Raw genomic sequence first — 23,354 nt, 5'->3', positions numbered from 1 at the left:
GCACACACACACACATATACACACACACCGACCATCAGAATAAGAAACCACACACAACACCCAGCCAGTTTTTAAACAGCACTCATTTACCTCCATAACACTTTGTATTGTACTTTGCATGTGCAGCATTGTGCTAAGACTCTTGTTTTGAAACTGACTTACAGACATACGGTGCTTTGCCTTGTGTTTATGATATCACACGCAATTTCTCTGCCCTTCAGATGCAAAATCAAACCCAGATGTATAAATTGTTGAGTTGCTTCTTGTCTACCTCACTGAAACCTTTACCTTTAGGAAATAAAAAGTGAGCCTCAATTCTAACTTCTCTACACTAAGTTGAGTGTTCATCATAGACCAGCCCATCTGTGCCCTTAAAACGTGTCCCTCAAAAACGCCGTAACCTCAGGCTTTTAGCATCCTCCAAAGAGCTATTTAAAGTTTTTCAGAGTTTTTTTTAAATATATAAGTTTTTTTTATTTTAAGATCATTTTAAATTCACATGCGCTTGTAAGAAGATAACACAAAGAGCTCTTCACCCAGTTTTCCTCAGTGGTAACATCCTATATGACTATATTGCAATATCATAACCAGGATATTGACTTTGATGCAATCTATTGGCCTTATTCATATTTCAGCAATTTCATGTGCACTCATTGTATCTGTCTGTGTTTATAGATCTGAGTAATTTTATCACATGTAGACGTGTGTCCTCTACTTCAGTCAAAACAGAGAAGAGTTTCGTCATAAGGGTCCCTCCTACCACCCTTGTATAACAGTAGCTACTTGCTTCCTCTCCTTCTCCCAATCTGCCCTCTATCTCTATAGCCATTTCAGACATACTATATAAATAGAATCATGCAGTATGTAACACTTTTTTTTTTATATAACAGCTTTATGGAGATATAATGCAAATACCATTTAATTCACCCATTTTATATTGCCTTTAGTTTTTTCAGAGTTGTACAAGTTGTATAACCATCAGTATATTCATTTTTAGAACATTTTCATCTTTTTTTCATTATAAAGAAACCCCTACTTATCATTTCTCCCCAAGTTCCCAAGCCCTAGGCAGCCACTAATCTACTTTATATCCTTATGGATTTGCCTTTTCTGGACATTTAATATAAATGGAATCACATAGAATATGGTGTTTTGTGATTGGCTCCTTTCACTTAGCATATGTTTTCAAGATACATCCATTTTATAGCATGTGTTCATACTTCATTTCTTCATCTATCGATAGGCATTTGGGTTGCTACCACTTTTTTGGTTTTGCTGCTGTAAATATTTATGTATAAATTTTTGTGTGGACATGTGTTTTTATTTTTCATAGGTATATGAAACTAGAACTGGAGTTGCTGGGAATTTTCCTTTTTTAAGTAAATTGTTTATTTGTTGTTATTATGTAGATATTCAAATAAATGCAGGCAGTTGGCATTTTATATTCTGTTTGACAAAATATGATCTCAGGGTGGTACCTTACTGGACTTATGAATTGTCATCCAACCCACCACTTCTGCCTTGTGTTTATTTAGATTTTCTACTTTTCAAACTGCTTTGATTCTGAGCTTCTCATTTTATCTTCAGAAGTTTCCCAGCAGATGGATGGCTCATACACTGCTAGTAGAACTTTAAATCAGTAAAACCACTTGGGAAAATTTGTAGGCGGTATCTACTAAAACTGAATATAGGCGTAACCTATGACCCGGAAATTCTATATCTAAATATTATTGAACCACCAGAAAAGAATGCATTTATCCGCCAAAAGGCATGAACTAGGATGTTCACAGAAACACTAGAATAGCCTAAAACTAGAAACAACGTAAATGCCCATCGATAGTAGGATTTTTTTTAATGTGATATAGCTCAATAATATCATACGAGTGCTATAGAATACTGTATAGTAATGGAAATTAATGAACTGCTACACACAACAAGATGGGTGAATATCATAAGCATGATGCTGAGAGAAAGAAGGTGGTAAACTTACCTTTGATAAATACTGCCATGATAACTGGTTATCTACACTCAAAAGAGTGAAATTGGACTCCTACCTCACACCATACAAAACATAACTCAAAATGAATCATAGACATAAATGTAAATCCTAAAATTATAAAATTCTTAGAAGAAAATATAGAAATCTTCATGAATTTGGGCTACACAATAGTTTCTTAGATATGACATCAAAGACAAAAATGACAGAAGAAAAAAATAGTTAAATTGGACATCATCAAAGCTAACAACTTTTGTTCTACAAATGATACCATCAAGAAAGTGAAAATACAACCCAAAGATTAGGAAAAAAAATTTGGAAATCATTATCATATAAGGGACTTGTACCCAGAATATACAACTTAATAATAAGAAAACAAGTATCCCAATGAAAAAATTGGAAAAGGGAATAAGTTGATGACATCATCAACATGGTGACATGAGACATCCCCTGAAAAAGTGTCCCCAGACATGCATTATGCACCTAATCAAGGTATACAAAGTACCTGAGGCAAACATTAGCAAAACTGAAGGGAGTAATAGGCGTCTCTATAATAATAACAGGAGAGTTCAATACATCACACTCTCCAATAGATAGAACATCTAAATGAAGGATCAGTAAGGACACAGAGAAACTGCAAAATAAAAGTGAACTCGATCTAATAGACATATATAGAACATTGCACCCCAAAACAGCAGGGTATACATTCTTCTTAGATGTACATGTATCATTCTCCAGGATAGACCACATGATGGGTCACAAAACTAGTCTCAATAAACTTAGAAAGATTGAAATCATACAAAACATCTTCTCTGATCATAATGGAATGAAGCCAGAAACCAATAGCAGTCAGAGAACTTCCATATATTCCACAAATATATGGAAGTTAAATAACACTTTGTGAAATAATGTGTGGGTCAAAGAAGAAATTGCAAGGAAAATCAGTAAATCTTATTTGAAATGAATGAAAATGAAAAACAACACATCAAAACTTAGGGAATGCAGTGAATGCAGAGCTGAGAGGGAAATATATAGCCCTAAATGCTTACGTTCGAAAAGAAGAAAGATTTAAAATCAAAGACCCAACTACATACCTGGAGGAACTAGAAAATAGAAGAGCAAACTAACTCCAAAGGAAGCAGAAGGAAAGAAATAAAAATTAGAGCAGAAATAGCGAAATTGAGAATAAAGAACAATGGAGATAATTTAAAAAATTAAAGTAGATTCTTTGAGATGAAGAGAATTAACAAATGCTTAGCTAGACTGACAAAAAAATGAGAGAAGACACAAATAAAATCAAAACTGTGACCTCACAAAAATAAGGACTCTAAGAGGATATTATGAACAGCTGCATGCCCACAGATTAAACAACCTAGGTGAAACAGGCACAGTCCTAGAGACACACAAACGCCCACACCGACTTTACAAGAAATAGAAGACCCCAGTGGGCCAATTACAAGCAGAGGTTGAATCAGTCATCAAAAACTCCCAAAAAAGAAAACCCAGGGCCAGAGGGCTTCATGTGAACAGTTCATACCAGTCCTGCTCAAACTCTTCCAAAATTGAAGAGGAAGGAACACTATCTAACTCATTCTGTGAAGCCAGCATTTCCCTAATACCAAAACTAGATAAAGACACTCCAAGAAAAAGAAAATTACAGACCAATTCCTCTTAGGAATATAGATGTAAAAATCCTCAACTAAAAACTTGCAAATAAAATCCAACAACACATCAAAAGAACTATGCACCATGATCAAGTGGGGTTTATTCCATATATGCAAAGGTGGTTCAGCATAAGAAAATCAAGTAATATAATAATACATCACATCAACTAAGCCCAAAAAAATCCACAACAAATCTACTAGAGCTAATAAACAAATTCAGCAAAGTGGTGGTATGTGAGATCAACAAGCAAAAATCAGTAGTGTCTGTGCACACTAGTAATGAGCAAGCTGAGAAAGAAATCAAGGGAAAAAATTCCACTTACAATAATAATAAAAGAATCAAATGTCTGGGAGTAAATTTAACCAATGATATAAAGAACTTATACACAGAAAACTACAGGTATTGCTAAAAGAAATCAAAGAAGACCTAAATAAATGGAAAGACATTCCATATTCATGTGTGGAAGACCAAATATTAAGATGTTAATTCTGCCCCAAAAGAATTATAGATTCAATGCAACCCCAATCAAAATTCCAACAGCCTGCTTTACAGAAACAGAAAAGCAAGTTATAAAATGTATTTGGAAGGGTAGGGGGCCTTGGATAGCCAAAATTGTTGTTGAGAAGATGAAGATGCAGGACGCTAGTGCAAGTCTGTCATTTCACAACCAGTCCACCCATGGCGGCAGTTTGCTGACCCATACGCATTCAAACGCAGGTTCATTAGGCCCCATCGACCTACAGTTGTGGTTTGGCAGTTTGAGCACATGCACAGTGGCTCCGTGAAGCAGTACGAGCCTGCAGTGGCATTTCAGTAAACCACACATATTCCCAGCCCAGGTCTCTAGGGTCTGATTACTGCTGCACCTAAGCAAAACTATTGGACATCATGCTACATTGACTCTACCTGGCTCCAGGGAAGATAGACTCAGCCTACTGATTTAGTCTTTTAACCCAGAGGCCACTGAGAACAGAAAAGATGCATAGAAGGGGAAAGTTGAGCCAGTGAATGGCATCACAAACCCAGGCAGAAAAGTAGAAAGATGGACCAGAGTGTGAGAGTGGAGCTGACCTTACTGCAGCTGTCATGGAAGAAAAACTGTATAAAACAAAGAACATAACCCAGGACTCCAGGGAGAGGACCTTGGGAGAGAAAATTCTTTCTTGGCGGAGAATTCGTGAATGTTACGGTATATGCCGAGGGTAAGGGACAGATTCATTGGACTTGAAAACTGAATGGTTAACCACAGGCTGTTCCACAGATTCTGTATAAACTGGGTTAAGCATTGAAGAACGCTCAGCACACAGCCAATCCTCACTAAAACCAAAAGCTAGAGAGAGGATATTTCAATTTACTAAAGCTGCCAAAATGCACTATATCAGAAATGGGTTGGCTTATTCAATGGGGATTTATTAGCTTACAAATTTACAGTTCTAAGGCCATGAAAATGTCCAAATTAAGGTATCAAGAGGGATATGCCTTCTCTGAGGACAGACTGCTAGCATCTGAGATTCCTCTGTCACATGGGAAGGCACATGCTGACGTCTGCTAGTCCTTCTCTCCTGGGTTCTGGCTTCGGTGGCTCTCTTTCTTTGCTCCTCTAGGGCATTTCCTCTCTTTGATCCTCTCACAAAGGAAGAGTCACTTGACAGGTCTGGGTCACATCTCAATTGAAATAACCTAACAAAAAGTTCCCACCCACAATAAGTCTGCACTCAAAAGAATGGATTAAAAGACCATGGCCTTTTTAGGGGTACATAACAACTCCAAACTACCACAGGGGAAAACTGACTTTCAGAATAATCAAAATAATCAAATGCCAAAACACAAGTTATACAACTAAACAGGAAGACACAGCCTTCGGTCTCTTTTTAAAGCGTTCTGTTTTTAAATCTCCACTGCTGCCTTCATCAGGGGTGGGTTGGAACAAAAGGACCCTCAGAGGCAGGACCCCAGTGATCTGAAGTTGCTAAACAAACCCATGATCAGTGATCAGCCCATGCCTAATCTAGATATTGGGAAGGAGATTTTACAAAGGAAAAAATTAAAACAACAGGAAAAGCACAAACATAGAGACAACTAATAAAAGATATTCAATCAAATCTCCCACATAAAAAAGTTCAATGAACTAAAAGAAAACATGGACTTAATACTAAAAGAAATCCAGAAGGTGATACATAAGGAAAGGGAGGAATTCCACATTTTAAAAGGGAGCCACACAGGAATTTAGGGATAAAAAATGTAATAGAGATAAAAATACACCGGACAGGGAGAGTTCTCTCCTGCCATACCAAAGACCTGGGTTCAATCCCCAGTGCCTGTCCATGCAAATAATAATAATAATAATAATAATAATAATAATAATAATAATAATACACTAGAGGTGTTCAACCTCAGATTTGATTAGGCCGAAGAAAAGATCAGCAAACTAGAACACAGAAAAATTGAAATCATACAGTCTGAAGAACAAATAGAGAAAAAAAAATTTTATAGTGAACAAAGCCTATGGGATCTGTGGGACAACATGAAGCGCGTCTTGTATGCATTGTGGGAGTCTTGGAAGTAGAGAAGGAAAGAAGAAGAAAGAATATTTGAGGAAATAATAAAAAACTTGGATGTGTACATGAATATACACATCCAAGAAGCCCAGTGAACTACAAACAAGAAAAAAACAGAGACCTACTCCAACCAATATTAACCAAATTGTAGAATACCAAAAAAAAAAAAAAAAAAAAAATAGGAATTCTAAGAGCAGTAAGAGAGAAGCCATTCATCATTTATGTTCATCTGAAACCATGTGGTTGTGAAGGCAGTGACACAACATAATTTAAAGTCCTGAAAGAGAAAAATTGCCAATCAAGAATCCGATAAAAAGCAAAAACTGTCCTTCAGAAATGAGGAGGAGGGGGAATTGTGGGGAGATGACAGAGTAGGAAACTCCGAGAATCAGTCCCTCCACCAGAACAACAGGCAGGAACTGTCAGAATCAACTATTTTGAAACTCCAGAGTTTCACTGTACAGCATCACAGAAAGAGCTCGAGGAAGAGGCCGCTAAATTACAGTAAAGACCAGTACATTGCTCTCTTTGTCTAGTGGTTCCTGACACCCATATCCCACTCTGACAGCAAGCTGCAGTGGGGCTCAGTCCATAGTGGAACTTGCTAATACCAGAAAAGGACATAAAATCTCCTTCCCAATATCTATATTAGGCATGGGCTGATCACTGATCATGGATTTGTTAAGCGACTTCAGATCACTGGGGGCCTGCCTCTGAGGGCCCTTTTGTTCCAACCCACCCCTGATGAAGGCAGCAGTGAAGAATTAAAGACAGAACGCTTCCTCAGAGTTGCACAGGACAGTTGAAGGTCTGCATTTGCTGGACGACGGGGTAAGAAAGTATACCTTTTGTGAGCTGTGGAATCAACTCCTGACACCCTTTCTGACTTCATCTTCCTCCCATCTCTGGAGCAGTGTGAAGGCAGCCAGCACTCCCTTTGGGGATCTCTGGTCTTATTCCAGCTAGGAAAGACTGACTTGGAAAACTGCTCTCCAGCATGCCCCTGTGCTGGTTTGAAAGGATTATGTGCCCTAGGAGAGCCATGCTTTAATTCTGATCCAATCTTGTGGGAGCAACAACTTCTTTTAATCCCTATTTGGCACTATAGGTAGAAACTTGATTAGATTATCTCCACAGAAATGTGACTCACTCAATTGTGGGTATTAACCTTCGATTGGAGGAAAGTGCGATTCCACCCATTCCAGGTGGGTCTTGATTAGTTTACTGGAATCCTTTAAAAGAGAAAGCACTTTGGAGAAAGATCCATTTGGAACCACGCGAACTACAGGAGTCCATGCAGCCAGAGATGTTTGGACATGAAGAAAGAAAATGCCCCTGGGGGAGCTTCATGAAACAAGAAGCCTGGAAAGAAAGCCAGCAGACGTCACCGTGTTTGCCATGTGCCTTTCCCGTTGAGAGAGAAATCCTGAACTTCATCGGCCTTTCTTGAGTGAAGGTAACCTCTTGTTGGTGCCTTAATTTGGACATTATAGACTTGTTTTAATTGAGACATTTTCATGGCTTAGAACTGTAAACTTGCAATTTATTAAATTCCTCTATTTAAAAGCCATTCCATTTCTGGTGTATTGCATTCTGGCAGCTGGCAAACTAGAACACCCCTCCCCTTCCCAGAATTTACCCTCCAGACAAAAAAGGAGCTAGATATAACAAAAGTAGTATAAGAAACAGTTAAGGCAGATGGCCTGAGGCAAAAGCTTACCTGTTTTAAGACCACAGTGGAACACCTAGGTGAAGGAAAGGGACTATCTCCTGGGAAGAGGAGAGAGCATTCAAACTCCTATAAACAGGGAAACTCCTAAACTGTCTAGCACAAGCCCAGGACAAGACAGAGCCCAAAAAAAGACAGGGAGAACCCTACATTCTTGGCATTTGCCTTGGACAGGTCTTTACGATAGGAGGGCTGACCCTCAAGAAAATCTCCGTCATATCATCAGCTGGTTATAAGCTCAAGAGACAGACATCTCAGAGAATAATCCCAGAGTTAACATTTTAAAGCTTTAAAATGTACAGCATGCAGCAAAAGATTATAAGACAAACCAAAGAAATAGGAAATGATGGCCCATCCAAAGGAAGAGGATAAAAACCCAGAAGACATCAATAAAGAAGATCAGATTGTGGACTTACCAGACAAAAACTTTTAAAAAATCATCTTTAATATGCTCCAGGAGATCAAGAAAAAAACAGAAAAAACTAAAGGATATCAGGAAAACAACCAATAAACAATACAAGAATCTTAGTAATGATGTAGAAATATTTAAAAGAAACCAAACAAAACTACTGGAGTTGAAGACCACAATAGCTGAAACAGAATTCCTAGAGGAATCCAGCAAATTGGAGGAGACAAAAGAATCAGCAACCTTGAAGACAAGACCCCTCAAATGAGTCAGGCTGAACAGCAAAAAGAAAAAGGAATTATAAAAAGTGAACACTTCTTGGACACCATCAAGTGTACCAATATGTACATAATGTTAGTCCCACAAGGAGAAGAAAGAGAGAGGGGCAAAAGAATATTCAATGAAACAATGACAGAAAACTTCCCAAACTTAGCTAAAGATATGAATAAACATATCCAAGAAGCCTAGAAAACACCAAACAGGATAAACTTGAAGAAAAATATACCCTGTCACATACTGATCAAACTGTTGATATAAAGGATGAGCAGAGAGTTCTGAAAGTGGCAAGGAAAAAAAGCAACATATTACATATGAGGGAGTGCTATCAGATTGCCAATTTCTCATCAAAAACCATGGAGGCAAGAAGACGGTAGGTTGAAATAATTTAAGTGCTGAAAGAAAACAACTGCCAGCCATGAATTTTATATTTGGTAAGACTTTCTTTTGAAAATGAGGGAGAAATTAAGACATCTTGAGATACATAAAAGTTGAGGAAAATCATCACCACTGAACCTGTCTTGCAAACAGTGCTGAAGAAGTTCTTCAGACTGAAAAGAAAGGGCACTAGAGAGTAGTTCAGAGTGACATGAGAAATAGACTCCAGTAAAGGCAACTACATGGGTAATTATAAATTCCAGTACTACTTTATTTTATTTTTTATTATACAACTCCACTTATTCCTTCTTGCTAAAAAGCAAATGGGTAAAATAATGATAAATGTATGGTTTTGGACATACAGTGTACAATGATATAATTTGTAACAAGTACAAAAAAAGTGGGGTGATCAGAGGGAGAAAAGGAACAGTGTATGCCTTGCTCTTGTTGTCCAGTTGTTATCAAATCAGATACGATAGTTATATATTTGGGATGTTAAATTTTTACCCCATGGTAACCACAAGGAAAATTAAGAATATATAGCTATTACTAATAGCACACAAAATAGTCTTCAACTCAAAAACTGTTATGAGGGACAAAGATGGTCATTATTTATTGGTGAAGGGGTCAATTAGGCAAGAAGATGTAATAATTATAAATATATGTGCATCTAACGGCAAAGCCCCAAGATATATGAGGCAAATTTTTACACAGCTGAAGTAAGAAAAACTGTTACACATTAGCAATAGGAGACTTCGCTATACCACTAACTAATGGGTAGACCATCTAGACAGACATTGAATCAGAGACCTGAGCAATGCTCAGAACCACTAACTAGACCTAACAGGCATGTGTAGACCCCTTCATCGGACAGCAGCAGAGCTCACATTCCTCTCAAGTGCACCTGTGCCCTTCTCCAGAGAGACCATGTCTTAGGTCACAAAACAAATCTCAATAAATTAAAAAATACTGAAATTGTATCTTCTCCAAACACAGAAGAATAAAGCTAGAAATCAAAAACAGAGGGAGAAAGGGAAAATTCCAAAATATGTAGAAATCAAGGAACACATTCTTAAACAACCAATGGGTTACAGAGGAAATAAAAAAGGGAAATTAGGAAATATCTTGAGGAAAATGAAAATACAACATACTGAAACTTATGTGATTCAGCAAAGGTAGTACTGAGAGGGAAATGTGTAGCTCTATAGTGCTTATATTTTAAAGAAAGGAAGATTTTAATTCAGTAACCTAACCCTAAAACTAGACAAAAAGAAGAGCAAACTAAACCCAAAGTGAGCAGAAAGAAATAAATAACAAAGATTGGAGCAGAGATAAATGCAATAGAGAATTTTTTAAAAAATGAGAGAATCAACCAAATCCAAAGTCGGTTCTTTGAAAAGATCAATAAAATTGATAAACATTTAGCTAGACTAAGAAAAAAAATTAAAATAACTAAAATCAGAAATAAAAGGGGAGACGTAACCACAAACCCCACTGAAATAAAAGGACTATAAGAGAGGATACTGAGTAACTTTACAATAACAAATTAGGGAACCTAGATGAAACAGACAAGTTTCTAGAAATGAACAAAATGCCTACATTGACTCAAGAAGAAATAGATGATCTCCACAAATCAATATCTGGTAAAGAGATTGAATCCATAATAAAAAACCTTCCAAAAGAAAAGTACAAAAGATGGCTGTTACAGCAGAATTTTACCAAACATTCCAAGAAGAATTAATTCCAATTCTGCTCAAATTCTTCCGAAAACTTGAAGAGGTGGGAACATTCCCTAATTCATTTCAGAAGGGCAACATCACCCTTATACCAAAGTCAGCTAGAGATACCACAAGAAAAAAATCCAGACCAATATCCCTTATGAGTATAGATTAAAAAATCCTCTCCAGATTACTAGCAAACTGAAACTAACAACACATTAAAATAATTGCATGCCATGATCCTGTGGGATTTATTCCAGTTATACAAGGGTGGTTTAACATAAGACAGTGACCACATAATGAGGATAAAAACCACATGATCATCTCCGTTGATGCAGAAAAGGCATTTAACAAAATGCAGTACTGTTTCTTAATAAAAACGTTTGGAAAGTGAGGAATAGGATGAGACTTCCTCAACATGATAAAGAGCACATGTGAAAACTCCGCAGGTTGCATCGTGCTCTGTGGTGGGAGACTGAGACGTTCCCTCTAAGGTCAGCGGTGCCATCACTGTTACTCACCATTGTACTGGAGGTTTTAGCCAGAGCACTTAGGCATGAAAAAGATATAAAGACTATCCACACTGGAAAGGAAGAAATAAAACATTCCTTCTTTGCTGATGACATGATCTTACATATGGAAAATTCTGACAATTTCACAGCAAAACTCCTAGAGCTAATAAATGAATCAACAAAGAAGAGGGGCACGGTGTCAATACCTGCAAATCAGTAGTGCTTCCATACATTAGTAAAGAAGAGAAGGAGAAATCAGGAAAAAAAATTCCATTTACAATAGCAACTAAAAGAATCAAATATTTGGGAATAAGCCTAATCAGGAATGTAAAGTACTTGTGCACAGAAAATGACAACATTTTGCTGTATAAAGAAACAAAGTTTGATGCATGATGACCCCCAAAGACATCTGTTGAGTGAAATAAGCCAGATACAAAAAGACAAATATTGTATAATCTTATTTGTGAGAAATACCTAGACGAATCAAACTTATAGAAGAAGTTCATGGATCACCAGTGGTAAGGAAGAGGGGTGGGGCAGGAAGCAGAAGTTACAGCCTAAAGGATAAAAACTTAATGTTTGAGGTGACTGAAAAAAGTAGGGAAAATGGATATTAGTGATGGTAGAATAATATTGTGAATGTAATTAATCCTCCTGAATTGTACACTTCAAAGTGGTTAAAATGGAAAATTTTGAGTTGTGTATTTGTTACTTCAATAAAAATGTTAAAAATTAAAAAAAAAAAAATGACAGAAGTTAGGGTTTCAATTATCTTTGCAAAGGAGGGTGAAGTGGTGCCTGGGCAGGGATGGCAGAGGTAGAGCTGCTGGGGTGCTGGCCATACTCTAATTTCTGATACAGGTAGGGGTTACCTGATGTGTTCACTTTTCAAAATTCATCATAAAGTACATTTATGAATTATGTACTTTTCTGTGTTATACTTCAATAAAGTGTTTTCTATAAAAGGGGGTGGGAACTCCCAGTGGGGTCGTAAAAGCAGATATCATCTGTATTTTTATGCAATAATGAGACCCAAAAATCTGCTTTTCCCAAAGAACACAGCAGCTTATCAATAGATATGATATGAAAATACTTGTACGATTTAAACCTTTGTTCTGAAATAATAAATGACTATAATATATCATTTCTCTCCCAACATCATTAAAAGGTTCTATCATACTTTTATAAGAGAATTTCAATAGATATTTTTGTAGGACTCCTGCACAGCTAATTTTTTTCCAACTTTTAACTTTTTTTTTTCATGGGCAGGCACCAGGAATCAAACCCAGGTGTCTGGCATGGCAGGCAAGAACTCTGCCTGCTGAGCCACATGGCCCTTAATTTTTTTTTTATTGTGAAATATAAATACAAAATAGCGATGAATTTCCAAGTATATTTTAACAAGTAGTTATAGAACAGATTTTAAAGTTTGGTATGGTTACAGTTTCACAATTTTTTATCTTTTCTTCTAGCTGCTCCAAAGCACTGGAGACCAAAAGAAATACCAACATAATGATTCAGCAGTCATACTCATTTGTTAAATCCTATCTTCTCTGTTATATACTTCCTTCTCTTTTTTTTTTCTTTTTTGTGAAAAATAACATATATACAAAAAAGCAATAAATTTCAAAGCACATTGCAACAATTAATTGTAGAACAGATTTCAGAGTTTGGTATGGGTTACAATTACATAATTTTAGGTTTTATTTCTAGCTGCTATAAGATACTGGAGACTAAAAGAAATATCAATATAATAATTCAGCACTCATACTTATTTGTTAAACCCTACCTTCTCTGTATAATTCTACCATCACGTTTGATCTTTCTCCCACTCTTTAGGGGTGTTTGAGCTATGCCCATTCTAAGTTTTCATGTTGGAAGAGGCTGTCACTTATTGGGTTGGGGGGGCGGAACTAGTTGATATTCTGGAGAGGCGGACCCCTGTGCATGTCAGGACTTATCTGGTCCAGGGACCCATCTGGAGGCTGAAGGTTTCTGGAAAGTTACCCTAGTGCATGGAACCTTTGTAGAATCTTATATAATGCCCTAGGGTGTTTGTTAGGATTGGCAGGAATGGTTTTGGTTGAGGTTTCTGCCCAGCTATTTTTGAGTCATGCTTGGTATTGCCGTGACAGATATACAACTTCTGCCGTCTTATTCTGCTTTTATTTTACTCTTCCCTCTAACCACAGGGGCCTAAGCTCATCAGTAACTTCACATCTCCCCTTTGCTGGCTCAGGGAACCCTCTGATAGGCTGTCCTTTCTGCACAGCGTGCAGATCCAGGCGGAAACTCCTCCACTTGCTCGCTGATAATGTGTATCATTTCACTATTTATTCAAGGACCCTCACGGCTTTATAGGCATGCACAGTTAAAGGACTGATGCTTAAGTGCTGATGCCGGAGGTTGCACAGTTTCTTTCTCTAAGCTTTTCTGAAATTGCATACCTCTGGGGTTTAGCATGGATTCTTTTACAAGTGGCGGGCACCCCCTTTCCTGAACCTGAACTAGAAAGTCCTGCTTTGAGAAGGTATTGTTGATGAATAGTTAAAACCCTGGTATTGCATAGTCTGCTCGATTACCCTGTCCACCAGCCTCGGTGAGATTTAGAATTCACATTCAAAAATTTATTCACTCAGAAAAGGGTACTGCTGCTGTTGTGTTTGGATCTTATCTCGAGAATGCTTTCTATTTAGGTAGAAAGTCTCTTGATTCATTTTAGTAGTGTATGCAGATACCTGTTTATAATAGTCTTGTATACTCTAAAGCTCCTGGTTTCATGATTCCAAATTCCTGGTATTTCCTGCTCTTTTTTGCCTCTTCCTTTTTGGGGCTACTCAATGCCTCCATTCCTACTCCATGTCCCAGGGGCTGTCTATTAAAGGGTATGTCATGGGGTTATAAGAGAAATGTTTAAGACCTTTAGCACCTAAATAAGGCTTTCTCCCTGATGCTAATCATAACAGCTACCATCTTTCTAATACCAGCTCTTTGCCAAAGCATTGTAAGAAGCATGGTCTCACTTAATCTTCTTAATAATCCTGTGAAAAGCTATTATTCTGGTTTCAGAGATGAAACAGAGACTCAGAGGTCACTCATCTAGTAATCACCCAGAGCTGAAATTTAAACCCCAGATCACACTTCAAAGGCCATACGCTGCCACAGTGCCTCTACTACTGTAATTAGAACAGCTTCCAGAAAATCATGGAAGGGCCATCTCCACAGAGAAGTGACATGGATGAGAGCATCTTGAGCCATGTATTAGTATTGAACAGGGCTAGAGCAGAGCCGCTGCAGCAGTCTGCACAGGGTAGGGCTTCCTTTTTAAACCCATCCAATGTCATGGCCTCTGGCTGAGCACTGCTGGGTGCTTGGACCATTTTTTAGCGTCTCTCATGGTAAGAGTCTACCTCCTAAATGAAGCCTGCGCCTCTTTATCTTTAACATACTGACCTTAGTTCTGCTCTTTGCAGTTCCACGTTACATCCCTACACATATGCAGTAAATGTGTCTCTTACCACGCTAATCTTTCCATGAAGGTGCACGACCCTCCCAACGTGATTTACACTGATGAGTGTCCAGCTTGGAGGAAGAACCATAAACATTGTCAAAATTTGTGCTCCCATCAACATTTGTCCAAAACCTTTCTTTCTTCATTCCCCTTTTAACCGCAGGTATCCAGCTAATACCTCTGTAGTGGGAGTCTGCTCCACTTGTAGTGTTCCCTTAGGGTTGCCACATCCATGTCCATGCTAGGCTTTCCCACACGCCTTCCGCCTTGGTATGCCATGATGACACAGACACCAGGTTGGAGCCTAGCACCCTTATTCGGTGTCTTTTGCAGTCTTTCCTTGGTATGGACCATAATGTCAGTGGGTTTCTTCTAAGTGTGTCCAAACCATATCAGGCTTAAGTGGTCCAATCATGTAAAAAACCAAGTGGTTACTTTCCCATATACCTTACAGGTACCAGTTGGTACAAAACAGTATTTTACAGTATTGTTTTTTGGCTCTTCTATATCAGCCTCCTTTAGCTCAGATAAAGCTTATCTACTCATTTCTAAATATCATTTCTACCTGAAAATGCTAAGATATACCTGTTTTACCCGTTGTCATTCGTCCCCAGCCTATGGTTAGTCTTCTTGATGAAGAAAGCCATCTTCTCAGCTGAAATGCCTCCAGTGACAGGTGTCTCACTCCCTACAGTTTGAGCCATTTGATTTCTAAGCAGCACTACTGTGGACAAATTAAGCACCTGTTGTGCAGAGCCTGGTACTGGGTTTGGGAGTGAGGAGTAGGTGGGATATTAGTAAAATATCATCTCTGTGTTTAAAATAAGTATCTTGTGGAAAGATTGGAATATGAAATAGCAACACAAGGTGTTCAACAAGGCTGGAAGGGAGGAGATGCAAGTCTGGACCAGGCTCAAGGCCCCCAAATGGGATATTTGTTATGGACATGGAGGGGATCAACTTAGATTTTCAGGGATTTTCTCCCATTGTTAGATCATTAGTCAGGTGATTGTCCTATTTTTAGTTTCAGGTGAGGTATGTTACTAAATCCCATGCCGGGGTTGGGGTGGTAGCACACTGAGAAAATGGAATTTGAAGAGCATTCAGATAAATATAGATGACAAAAAAAATTATCTACAGGCATTTTTCTTATGCCAAGTTAATGGAATGTGTTATATATGAAATAACTTATGGAATATAAGTTATGTCTGAACTGTTGTTTTATTTTTCTGCCCTTGCAGTTGGTATTTTCAATAGCATCTTTTAGTAATAGTATATATAAAAGCAAGACAAGGACCTTCCCCAAAGTAAACAGTGAAATAGTATTAAACAATCTTGAAAGTAATTGAAATGAGACCCTGAGCACATTACACTACTGGGATTTCAGCTGACTCATTACTGTAATTCCTCTTAGCTTAGTATAGATCCATAAAATCAAAGATCTTAAATCAGTGAAGGTTCATTGCCTATTGTTGAAACAGGAATTAAGCAGATTAACGTTTTAATGGATTGGAAGACAGTAATGCTTTGTGCGTTAATGGATTTCTTTCCCAAGATCTGCAAAGTTTCATTTATTCTCAAAAATAAATTTCCAAAAAAAAAACCCTCCAGCAAAGCAAAGTAGTCACTGACTGAGATGGCCATCATCTCCCTCCTTTATGATGCATGTGTTTATTTCTCTTCTGGAAAACCCTTTACTCCTGACTTGTTTGACTGCAGTAACTTCAGCTACTTACAGCACCCAATCGCTGCACCAGGCAATGTGCTAAGCACTGAAAAGCATCAGTTACCTCCAGCCCTCACAGAGAACCCCTACTTCAGATGTAGAAACCAGGCTCGGTAGATTGTCCTTGATGAGACCACTCTGCCGTCTAGCAAAGGAATCAGGATTGCAGATTAGTCCTACCCCAAAAGCCTGCCTTCCTTTCACAGCACCAGACTGCCCCGTCTCCTTCAGTTATTTGATCAACAGAACAAAATCTCCTAAACCTGGACCTGTCTCAGATTCATTTCAAACATCCAAACTGAGTCCAAAAATGACAGAATCTGTTTCCTTTCTCAAACCCTTATAGCACCCATCAAGCCAGTGTCAGGGAGAGTGGTTTTCCATAGACCACTTACCAAAGTGAATCCCTGGTGGATGAGAGGGTTAAATATTTTCTAAAAGTCAGAATATGTATCAGATCCTTGGAGGAACTACAACCTCTAAGCTATAAAGCAATGGACGAAATTATGAAGAAGTGGATCCACAAGTTTGACAATATAAAAATATAAAACAAACCAAAAAAAAAAAAACCCAAGCAGAATTGCAAAGAGCAGATTAGAATATCATTATAACTAAAATAAGGATTAATATTTAAGTTGTACAAAGGGCTCAGTCACATGTGAAAGGTGTTACAACTTTAGTAAAGGATTTGTTTGATCCTTTCCAGAAGAACAAATAAAAATAAGAAACATGGAAAAATATTCGCCCTTGCAAATAAGTAAATTCAAGAAAAAACCCTTGAAGTACTATTAGAGCTTTCCTAAAGTAGCAAACGGTTTTCTTTTTAAAGTAATAGCACCCAAAACTGAGACATTTATGATGAAACTGACAAACTCCTAAATGTATGTTACACTGGAAACTGGTTCAGTTTGAAGTCGTTGTGTGGTTCCGCTTGCATTCAAATCCAGAGCCAATGGGAATGTCAGACACTCTAACCAGTGATGCTGTTCCTGATAATTTATCCTGAGGAAATAATTCAAATAAAGAAGAAAGTATATGCATGAACAGTGTACATTATAGTGTTTCAATAAAGCAGACAATTAAAAGCATCTAAAACATTTATAGTAGAAGTGAAATAAGTCATTATAGCCATTCAGTAGACCATTTTGCAGCCATTAAAATTTTAAGAATGAAAACAGTGTACAAGCATTTCAGAAATTCTTTACATATAAAGCAGATAATGAATTGGTTTATATCATATGATTTTTTTGAAAAAAATCTGTTCATATGGACAGTTACTGGAGTAAAAAGGAAGATAAAATAGTCTTCTTGTGGTGGTCCAGATATAGATGGCTTTTTTCTTATATGCACACTATTTCTGCAGTTTTTCATGTTTCTTCCCCCTCCCACTCCAAAAATACATACATACATAAAGTAGATTGTAACGAATAAAAGGGTGGCAAAACAGTACCAGGCTTCTGGAGTAGATAGTGGCAGTTTTCTAGTGCGGTAAGTTAAAATTTTAGTAAACACAAGAAAAATGAAGACAAGCTGAGGCTTCACAGCTGAGCCTAGCAGCCCAGCAGTACATATGTATGCCAGTGTGCCCACAGCAGTCTGCTGTGGCGGGGGAGGGTTCAGTGTCAGGTGGTAAAGCGGGGTCTGGCCTTGTGCCCCCGAGACAGGTACAAGTATGTGGAGAGGCGTAGCCTAGACCTCTGTGACTTCTCTGACCCTTGGTGCCTCTTCTTTAAAAGACAGTTGTTGGGATATGTTATTACAAAACTCTCTCTCACTTTCTGTAGTCTTCCATTCTCCATTTTGTCCCAGATATGCACAGAACATTGTGCAGTATTTTCTTGCAAATAATCATTATGTTCTGACCATTCTGTTCCTCTTACAAAGAGCAGAGCCAGTAAGTTAAAAGAAATAAAATGAAGTCAGCTCTCTTCCTTTTCCCAGTACTCAATTAACAAGAAGCGAAACCAAAATTTACCCCAAAACCTTTCTATGGCCACTGCCCAAGTTCAAGTTCAGCAATCTCTCTGACTCTCCCTCTTTAGAGAACCTTTGAGAGGCGTCAGGGCCAAAAGAAAACAACAGTGTTTTGTTTGCATGACTTCAGCCAGAGGATCTCTCAACCAAAGAGTAAACTAAACTTTTGGAGAACAGACAGATTGCCCTGCCCTCTTGCTCACCCTGTCCCTTCCAGAACTTGGGCAGATATCTGAAAGCTGGATACCTCCAGCCAGAAATTGACTGTAAAGGTGTCAATGCACTGGAGAGAAACATAGACATCAAAGGGGACTCAGAGGAGTGGCCCCTCCCGGTGCTTGCAGAGGCCCTGTGTATTCCTCAGGCCGGAAAAATCCATCATTCTTTTTCTAGGAGTCTTTCAAGCTCCCAAAGGGAAGATTAGAAAGTAAACAGAAAGACTAATAAAGGTGTCTTAGCTTGAAGACTTATACAGGGCAACAAAGAAAGTATTGCCCTGCAGTATTTGGACTCAGTGCCTTTTATCTGTGTTTTATCAAACATTGCCCTGTGTATCCTGGCACATACTGTTCCCTCCGGGAGGGTCAGGTGGAGAGATTCTTTGTTTTTAAGGGTGAACTGAAATAGCAGCATGCACAGTAGTTCAGAAACCCCATGTGTCTGTGCAAGTACATAAGCTTGCATGGGGGCAGCGGTGCTCAGTGAGATGTTGGCCTGGAGGCCCTCGTGCATTCATGTATTCATTCACCCAGTCTTGCTGGGCTCCCAGCTTGTGGCCCCCCGTGTTGTGGGCATGGCACCTGCAGGGCTGAACAGGGAAGCCAGCTCTGTGCTCTGCAGGAGCCCCTGTGTGGGGTGGGGGGTGGGGGTTCAAGCATGGAGCAGACAAGTGAAGCAGTCAGCTGCGGGCTCCTGGCCCAGCTCCGTAGGACCAGCTTGCAGCCACATGGCATTGGGTACATGACTTTGACCACTCTGAGTCTCAGTTTCTTCGTCTACAGAATGAGACTGACTGCTTTACAGGGCTGTCAGGCTTGGAGATGAATGGCCGAGCCGGGGTCTGGAATGTGGGGGTCAGTGAATGGCAGAAGCTGTGAGGGTGAAGGCAGGCTCGCTGTGGGGCTTGGATTCTTGCTAGGTCACTATGGAGCGAAAGAGAAAGGAGGCAGATGGATGGAAAGAAGACATGTAGAGCTTAGATGTGGCTCCCAGTGGGGGGTATCAGAAGCTCTAGCCCTTTTAAATAGAAAAGCTAGTTTTTTCCCCTGGTGCTTTCCCTTCTGTCCAGCCCCTAAAAACAAAAATGCTAAATCAAGTTCGGCTAAGTGTCTTGGTGAGTCATGTGTAGAAGTCTTCATAAAATGGGAGGCCAAAGGAAATATGCTGAGGATTTTCAGAGGCACCCTTCAGTTCTAGAGTCTTGCTCTATTGGGATTCTCTGCAGAGATTATTTACTGTGGAGTGTGTGCTTTGCAAAACTGTGACAAAGCTTAATATACATCCACTTAGCATATAACTAATGCTGGTTAAAACAGATGACAAAGGAGAAAGATGATAAAACCTCTGTGCCCCCAAGAATCTCAGTCTGGCAGGGAAGACAGATACACAAAAATTCCTGAAGTACAGCATGAAAAGGCACATGAAAAGGTATCAGAGAGTATGGAGGGAGCAATAATCAGCTTGGCCAAGAGAGCTAAGGAATATGCCACCAAGAGGATGGCTTTGGAGGACATGCTTAGGCTGGTAAAGGCTCTGGAGGTTATAGGAAAGAGAGGCTATCTGGCTGTGAATCGAAACTTTTCTTCTTGTAACTTCTTTGTGCCTTAATTCCTGCCACCAGCAGACAGTTGACCTTCTCATCTGCATAGCCTTCCCGCCTGTCTAGCACGTGTACAATTTTATGCTATAGCTGATCTAAATGTTAACCGCCTTTGAAATCCACTTGATTTCTGATGTTTCTACAACCAAAATGATTACAAGTGCACAGAGCATTAAGAACAGGTCAAGAATCTCTTGTATGACACCTCATTGTAAAGGAGAACCTCTGAGTTTTGCTATCTGTTTAGTGTTGATTACTTACTAGAATGTGGACAATAAGGAAAAACAAAAAATATATAACTTAAGTCTCGGAGTCAAAGGAAAAATGTGCATAATTAAGAAGATAAGATTAGAGAGAAGGACAGCACAGAGAATCCACAAGCCAAAAGCACTGATAAAACCCTTTTTTAAAGGGGTAAGTTTGGCACTGAACTTTCTGGAGGCTAAAGAACAACTTAAAAACCCACTGTTGGTTATTGTATTTATAATCTTGAGGTTGAGGGAATATTACTTTCGCAAAGGAGTAGGAATAAAGATTTCCATGTTCTGAAAAGAATTTTTTTCATGTGGTTCTACCTATGGAAGAGATTTGGAGTTAAGGAATGTGGGCCGGGGTGAAAGTACCTGTGAAATGGTAAGAGCAGTGTGTAAAGATCCCAGATTCAGACTCTGGCTCTATGATGTATCATGATATTAAGAAAGTTTTTACACAGTTCCCTTTCCTGAACTGTAAAATCACTAAGTGGAAGCGCTGACTTTATAGGGTCAGGCGAGAAGACACAGTGAGAGAATGTGTGTACAGTATTTGTGCAGTTTCTGGCACTCTGCTTATGGGTGCTTATGGGAGCTGCAGCAGTACTTCCAGGAAGATTCTTTGGACAGGCTGGGCTTTCTTAAAAAGGAAGCAGTGCCTGGCCTCCTGTCTTTTCTCAGAGATGCCTGTGTCCTGCACATGCTTTGTGGAGCAGTCCCTGATAGACCCAGGAAAAGCTCTTTATGCTGAGGGAGCAGAGAGTAGGGCATAGCAAACTAGTAGTCTGTGTGGTGAGTCTCTGAGAAGAACTAACCCAGTGCCTCTCTCGTGTTTTGTCTGTCTTATTTCTGGAAGGTGGACGATTCAAATTGTGATCAAGAACTCCTTTCCCTTCTCCTGGATGCCAAACTGTTAGTGAAGTGTGTCTCCACTCCCTTTTATTCCTGTATCATTGGCCACCTCTTGGCCAACCTCCAGCAAGGGCGCTGGGATGCTGAAAAGCTGGCCAGGCACCTGCGAGAGGCCGGGCATGAAGCGGAGGCTGGGTCCCTGCTGCTGGCTGTGCGAGGCGTCCCCGCGGCCCTGAGGACCTTCAGTACCGCCCTCCACGCAGGACAGCACTGGGTGTGACGTGCCTTCCCATCGGGCCTCGCCGCGGTCCCCCGCCTCCCAGCTCCAGGACACATGCTGTCCCCAGAGCCGCAGCTGTAGCTACTGATTGTCTGCAGCCAGCAGATTGCAAATAAAGCTGTTTATAAATGAGGAGCAAGCTGCCATTTTTCTTTTTAAACTAACTTTTTCTTTCCTGCTTTATATACTTTCCGGTTGACTAATGAGGTGCCTTAGTAGGAAAGATTAGTCTGGACAGATCATTTCCATCTCTACATAAATGAGGTGATTTTATATTGGGTCATCTTATGTTATATGGAGTAATTTTTAGGTAAGTTTAAATCATTTGAAAAGACTACCTGAGATCATTTTCCTTATGGTTTGTCCAAGCCCCAGGCTGAAGGCGACTCGCTGTGGGTCCTTGGCAGGGAGCCTGTTGGGCTGTGGGGGGTGGGGGGTGCAGCTGGTCTCTGCATATCCCTGTCCCTGCCCCTGCTGTGCCGGGCACATGCTGATGGGACCCCTTCCCTCCCAGAAGGTCAGCCTGCCACAGCCTTAGCCCTGCCTCTGTCTAGTTCTGTCAGTTTATGTGCAGAATCTGTCCAAGAGAAGGTCTGACCATCTTTGTGGGAGCCATTGGCATAATGGCTCACTCCCCTGACTTCAGACCCATCGTTCACCCCAAGAATGAGCTCCTTCCCAAGACTTCACATCACCTGGAATTTGGGAGCAGCCTGCCCTAACCTCCGAGATACTCTGGAGGGGAAGGACAGCATGTTTCTCCTAAATCAGTAGCACCTGTCCAGAGACAGTCCACAAGGCCTCCCCAGACCTCTGGCGGCACCGGACACAGCTGAGGCAGCAACTGTGCTGCTCTCGTGGGCGCGGTCACCAGTTGCCTGGGTTTCCACTAGCCTCACGTCTCGCCTCCTTCGGAAGCATCAAGGAAGCAGGCTCTGACGTAGGGTGATCCATTTTAAAGAAATCCCTCCAGAGGTCTTTCTCTTCAAATTGCAGAATTAATGGACTCTTGGGTTAGATGGGCCTTAGGAATCATTTGTATAAGCCCCAGCCTTTATGGACCAGTAAACCGGAGGCCCAGAGAGGGTTGAAGTCATCTGCATGAGGGCAGCAGTGTACTTCGGAGCTCCGTGTTTCCAGCCGCCTTCTTCCCAAGCTTGTTAGAAAGGGGCTCCCTCGTCCAAACTGCAATGCCTTGGCCCAGACCAACGTCCTGGCTCATGAGAAACAATCTGTGGGTTTGAGTCATTTCTATGGGGGAGGGAAAAAGAGAGGAAGAGAAGAGAAGGGAATTTGAGTGGAAGGCGTTGGTGGCACTGTCGTATTTTCCATTCTCCCTCCAATCATGAATGAATGCCGTCATGGCAGAAGGGAGTCCTAAGGAGTCCTTTGGTGGTTCCCAGCTGTCTGCTGCTGTCTCAGCCTCCCAGTTGGGGTTGCGCTGCCTCTTCTCCTTTGTCCAGACCCCTTCCATCTCTGACACAATGCTCAGGGACCTTCGCCCCAGATTCCCCACGGGGTGGATGTGCGTTAGCATTCTCCTTAGGCAATTCCGATGGTGTCAGCTTGCCAGATTGAGGGTGTCACTGGCTTCTAAGGAGTTCATGTCCATGTCGAAGGTCATCTGGGCCAGTTATTGGTCATGGCTGCCAATAGAGGCATCCGAGGAGACTGTGAGGCATGCTGATGCCTTAGCCCTCCCT

The 23,354-nt window shown here is 40.0% G+C and overlaps 1 protein-coding gene across 3 annotated transcripts in view; it reads left to right on the top strand.

The window, feature by feature from the left end:
- The window catches only part of NBAS (NBAS subunit of NRZ tethering complex), a 585,536-nt gene extending 563,753 nt beyond the window's left edge, over positions 1-21,783 (top strand). For all 3 annotated transcript variants that reach the window (XM_077153236.1, XM_077153235.1, XM_077153237.1), the window contains one exon: positions 21,376-21,783. In XM_077153236.1, coding sequence (XP_077009351.1) covers positions 21,376-21,651 — 276 coding nt within the window. In that variant the 3' untranslated portion in view covers positions 21,652-21,783. The remainder of the gene's footprint in view (positions 1-21,375) is intronic.
- Positions 21,784-23,354: the final 1,571 nt, after the last annotated feature.

Source organism: Tamandua tetradactyla, chromosome 3 (genome assembly GCF_023851605.1).
Source record: "Tamandua tetradactyla isolate mTamTet1 chromosome 3, mTamTet1.pri, whole genome shotgun sequence".
Classification (NCBI taxonomy): Eukaryota; Metazoa; Chordata; class Mammalia; order Pilosa; family Myrmecophagidae; genus Tamandua; species Tamandua tetradactyla.
This window is presented reverse-complemented; position numbering and strand designations above follow the sequence as displayed.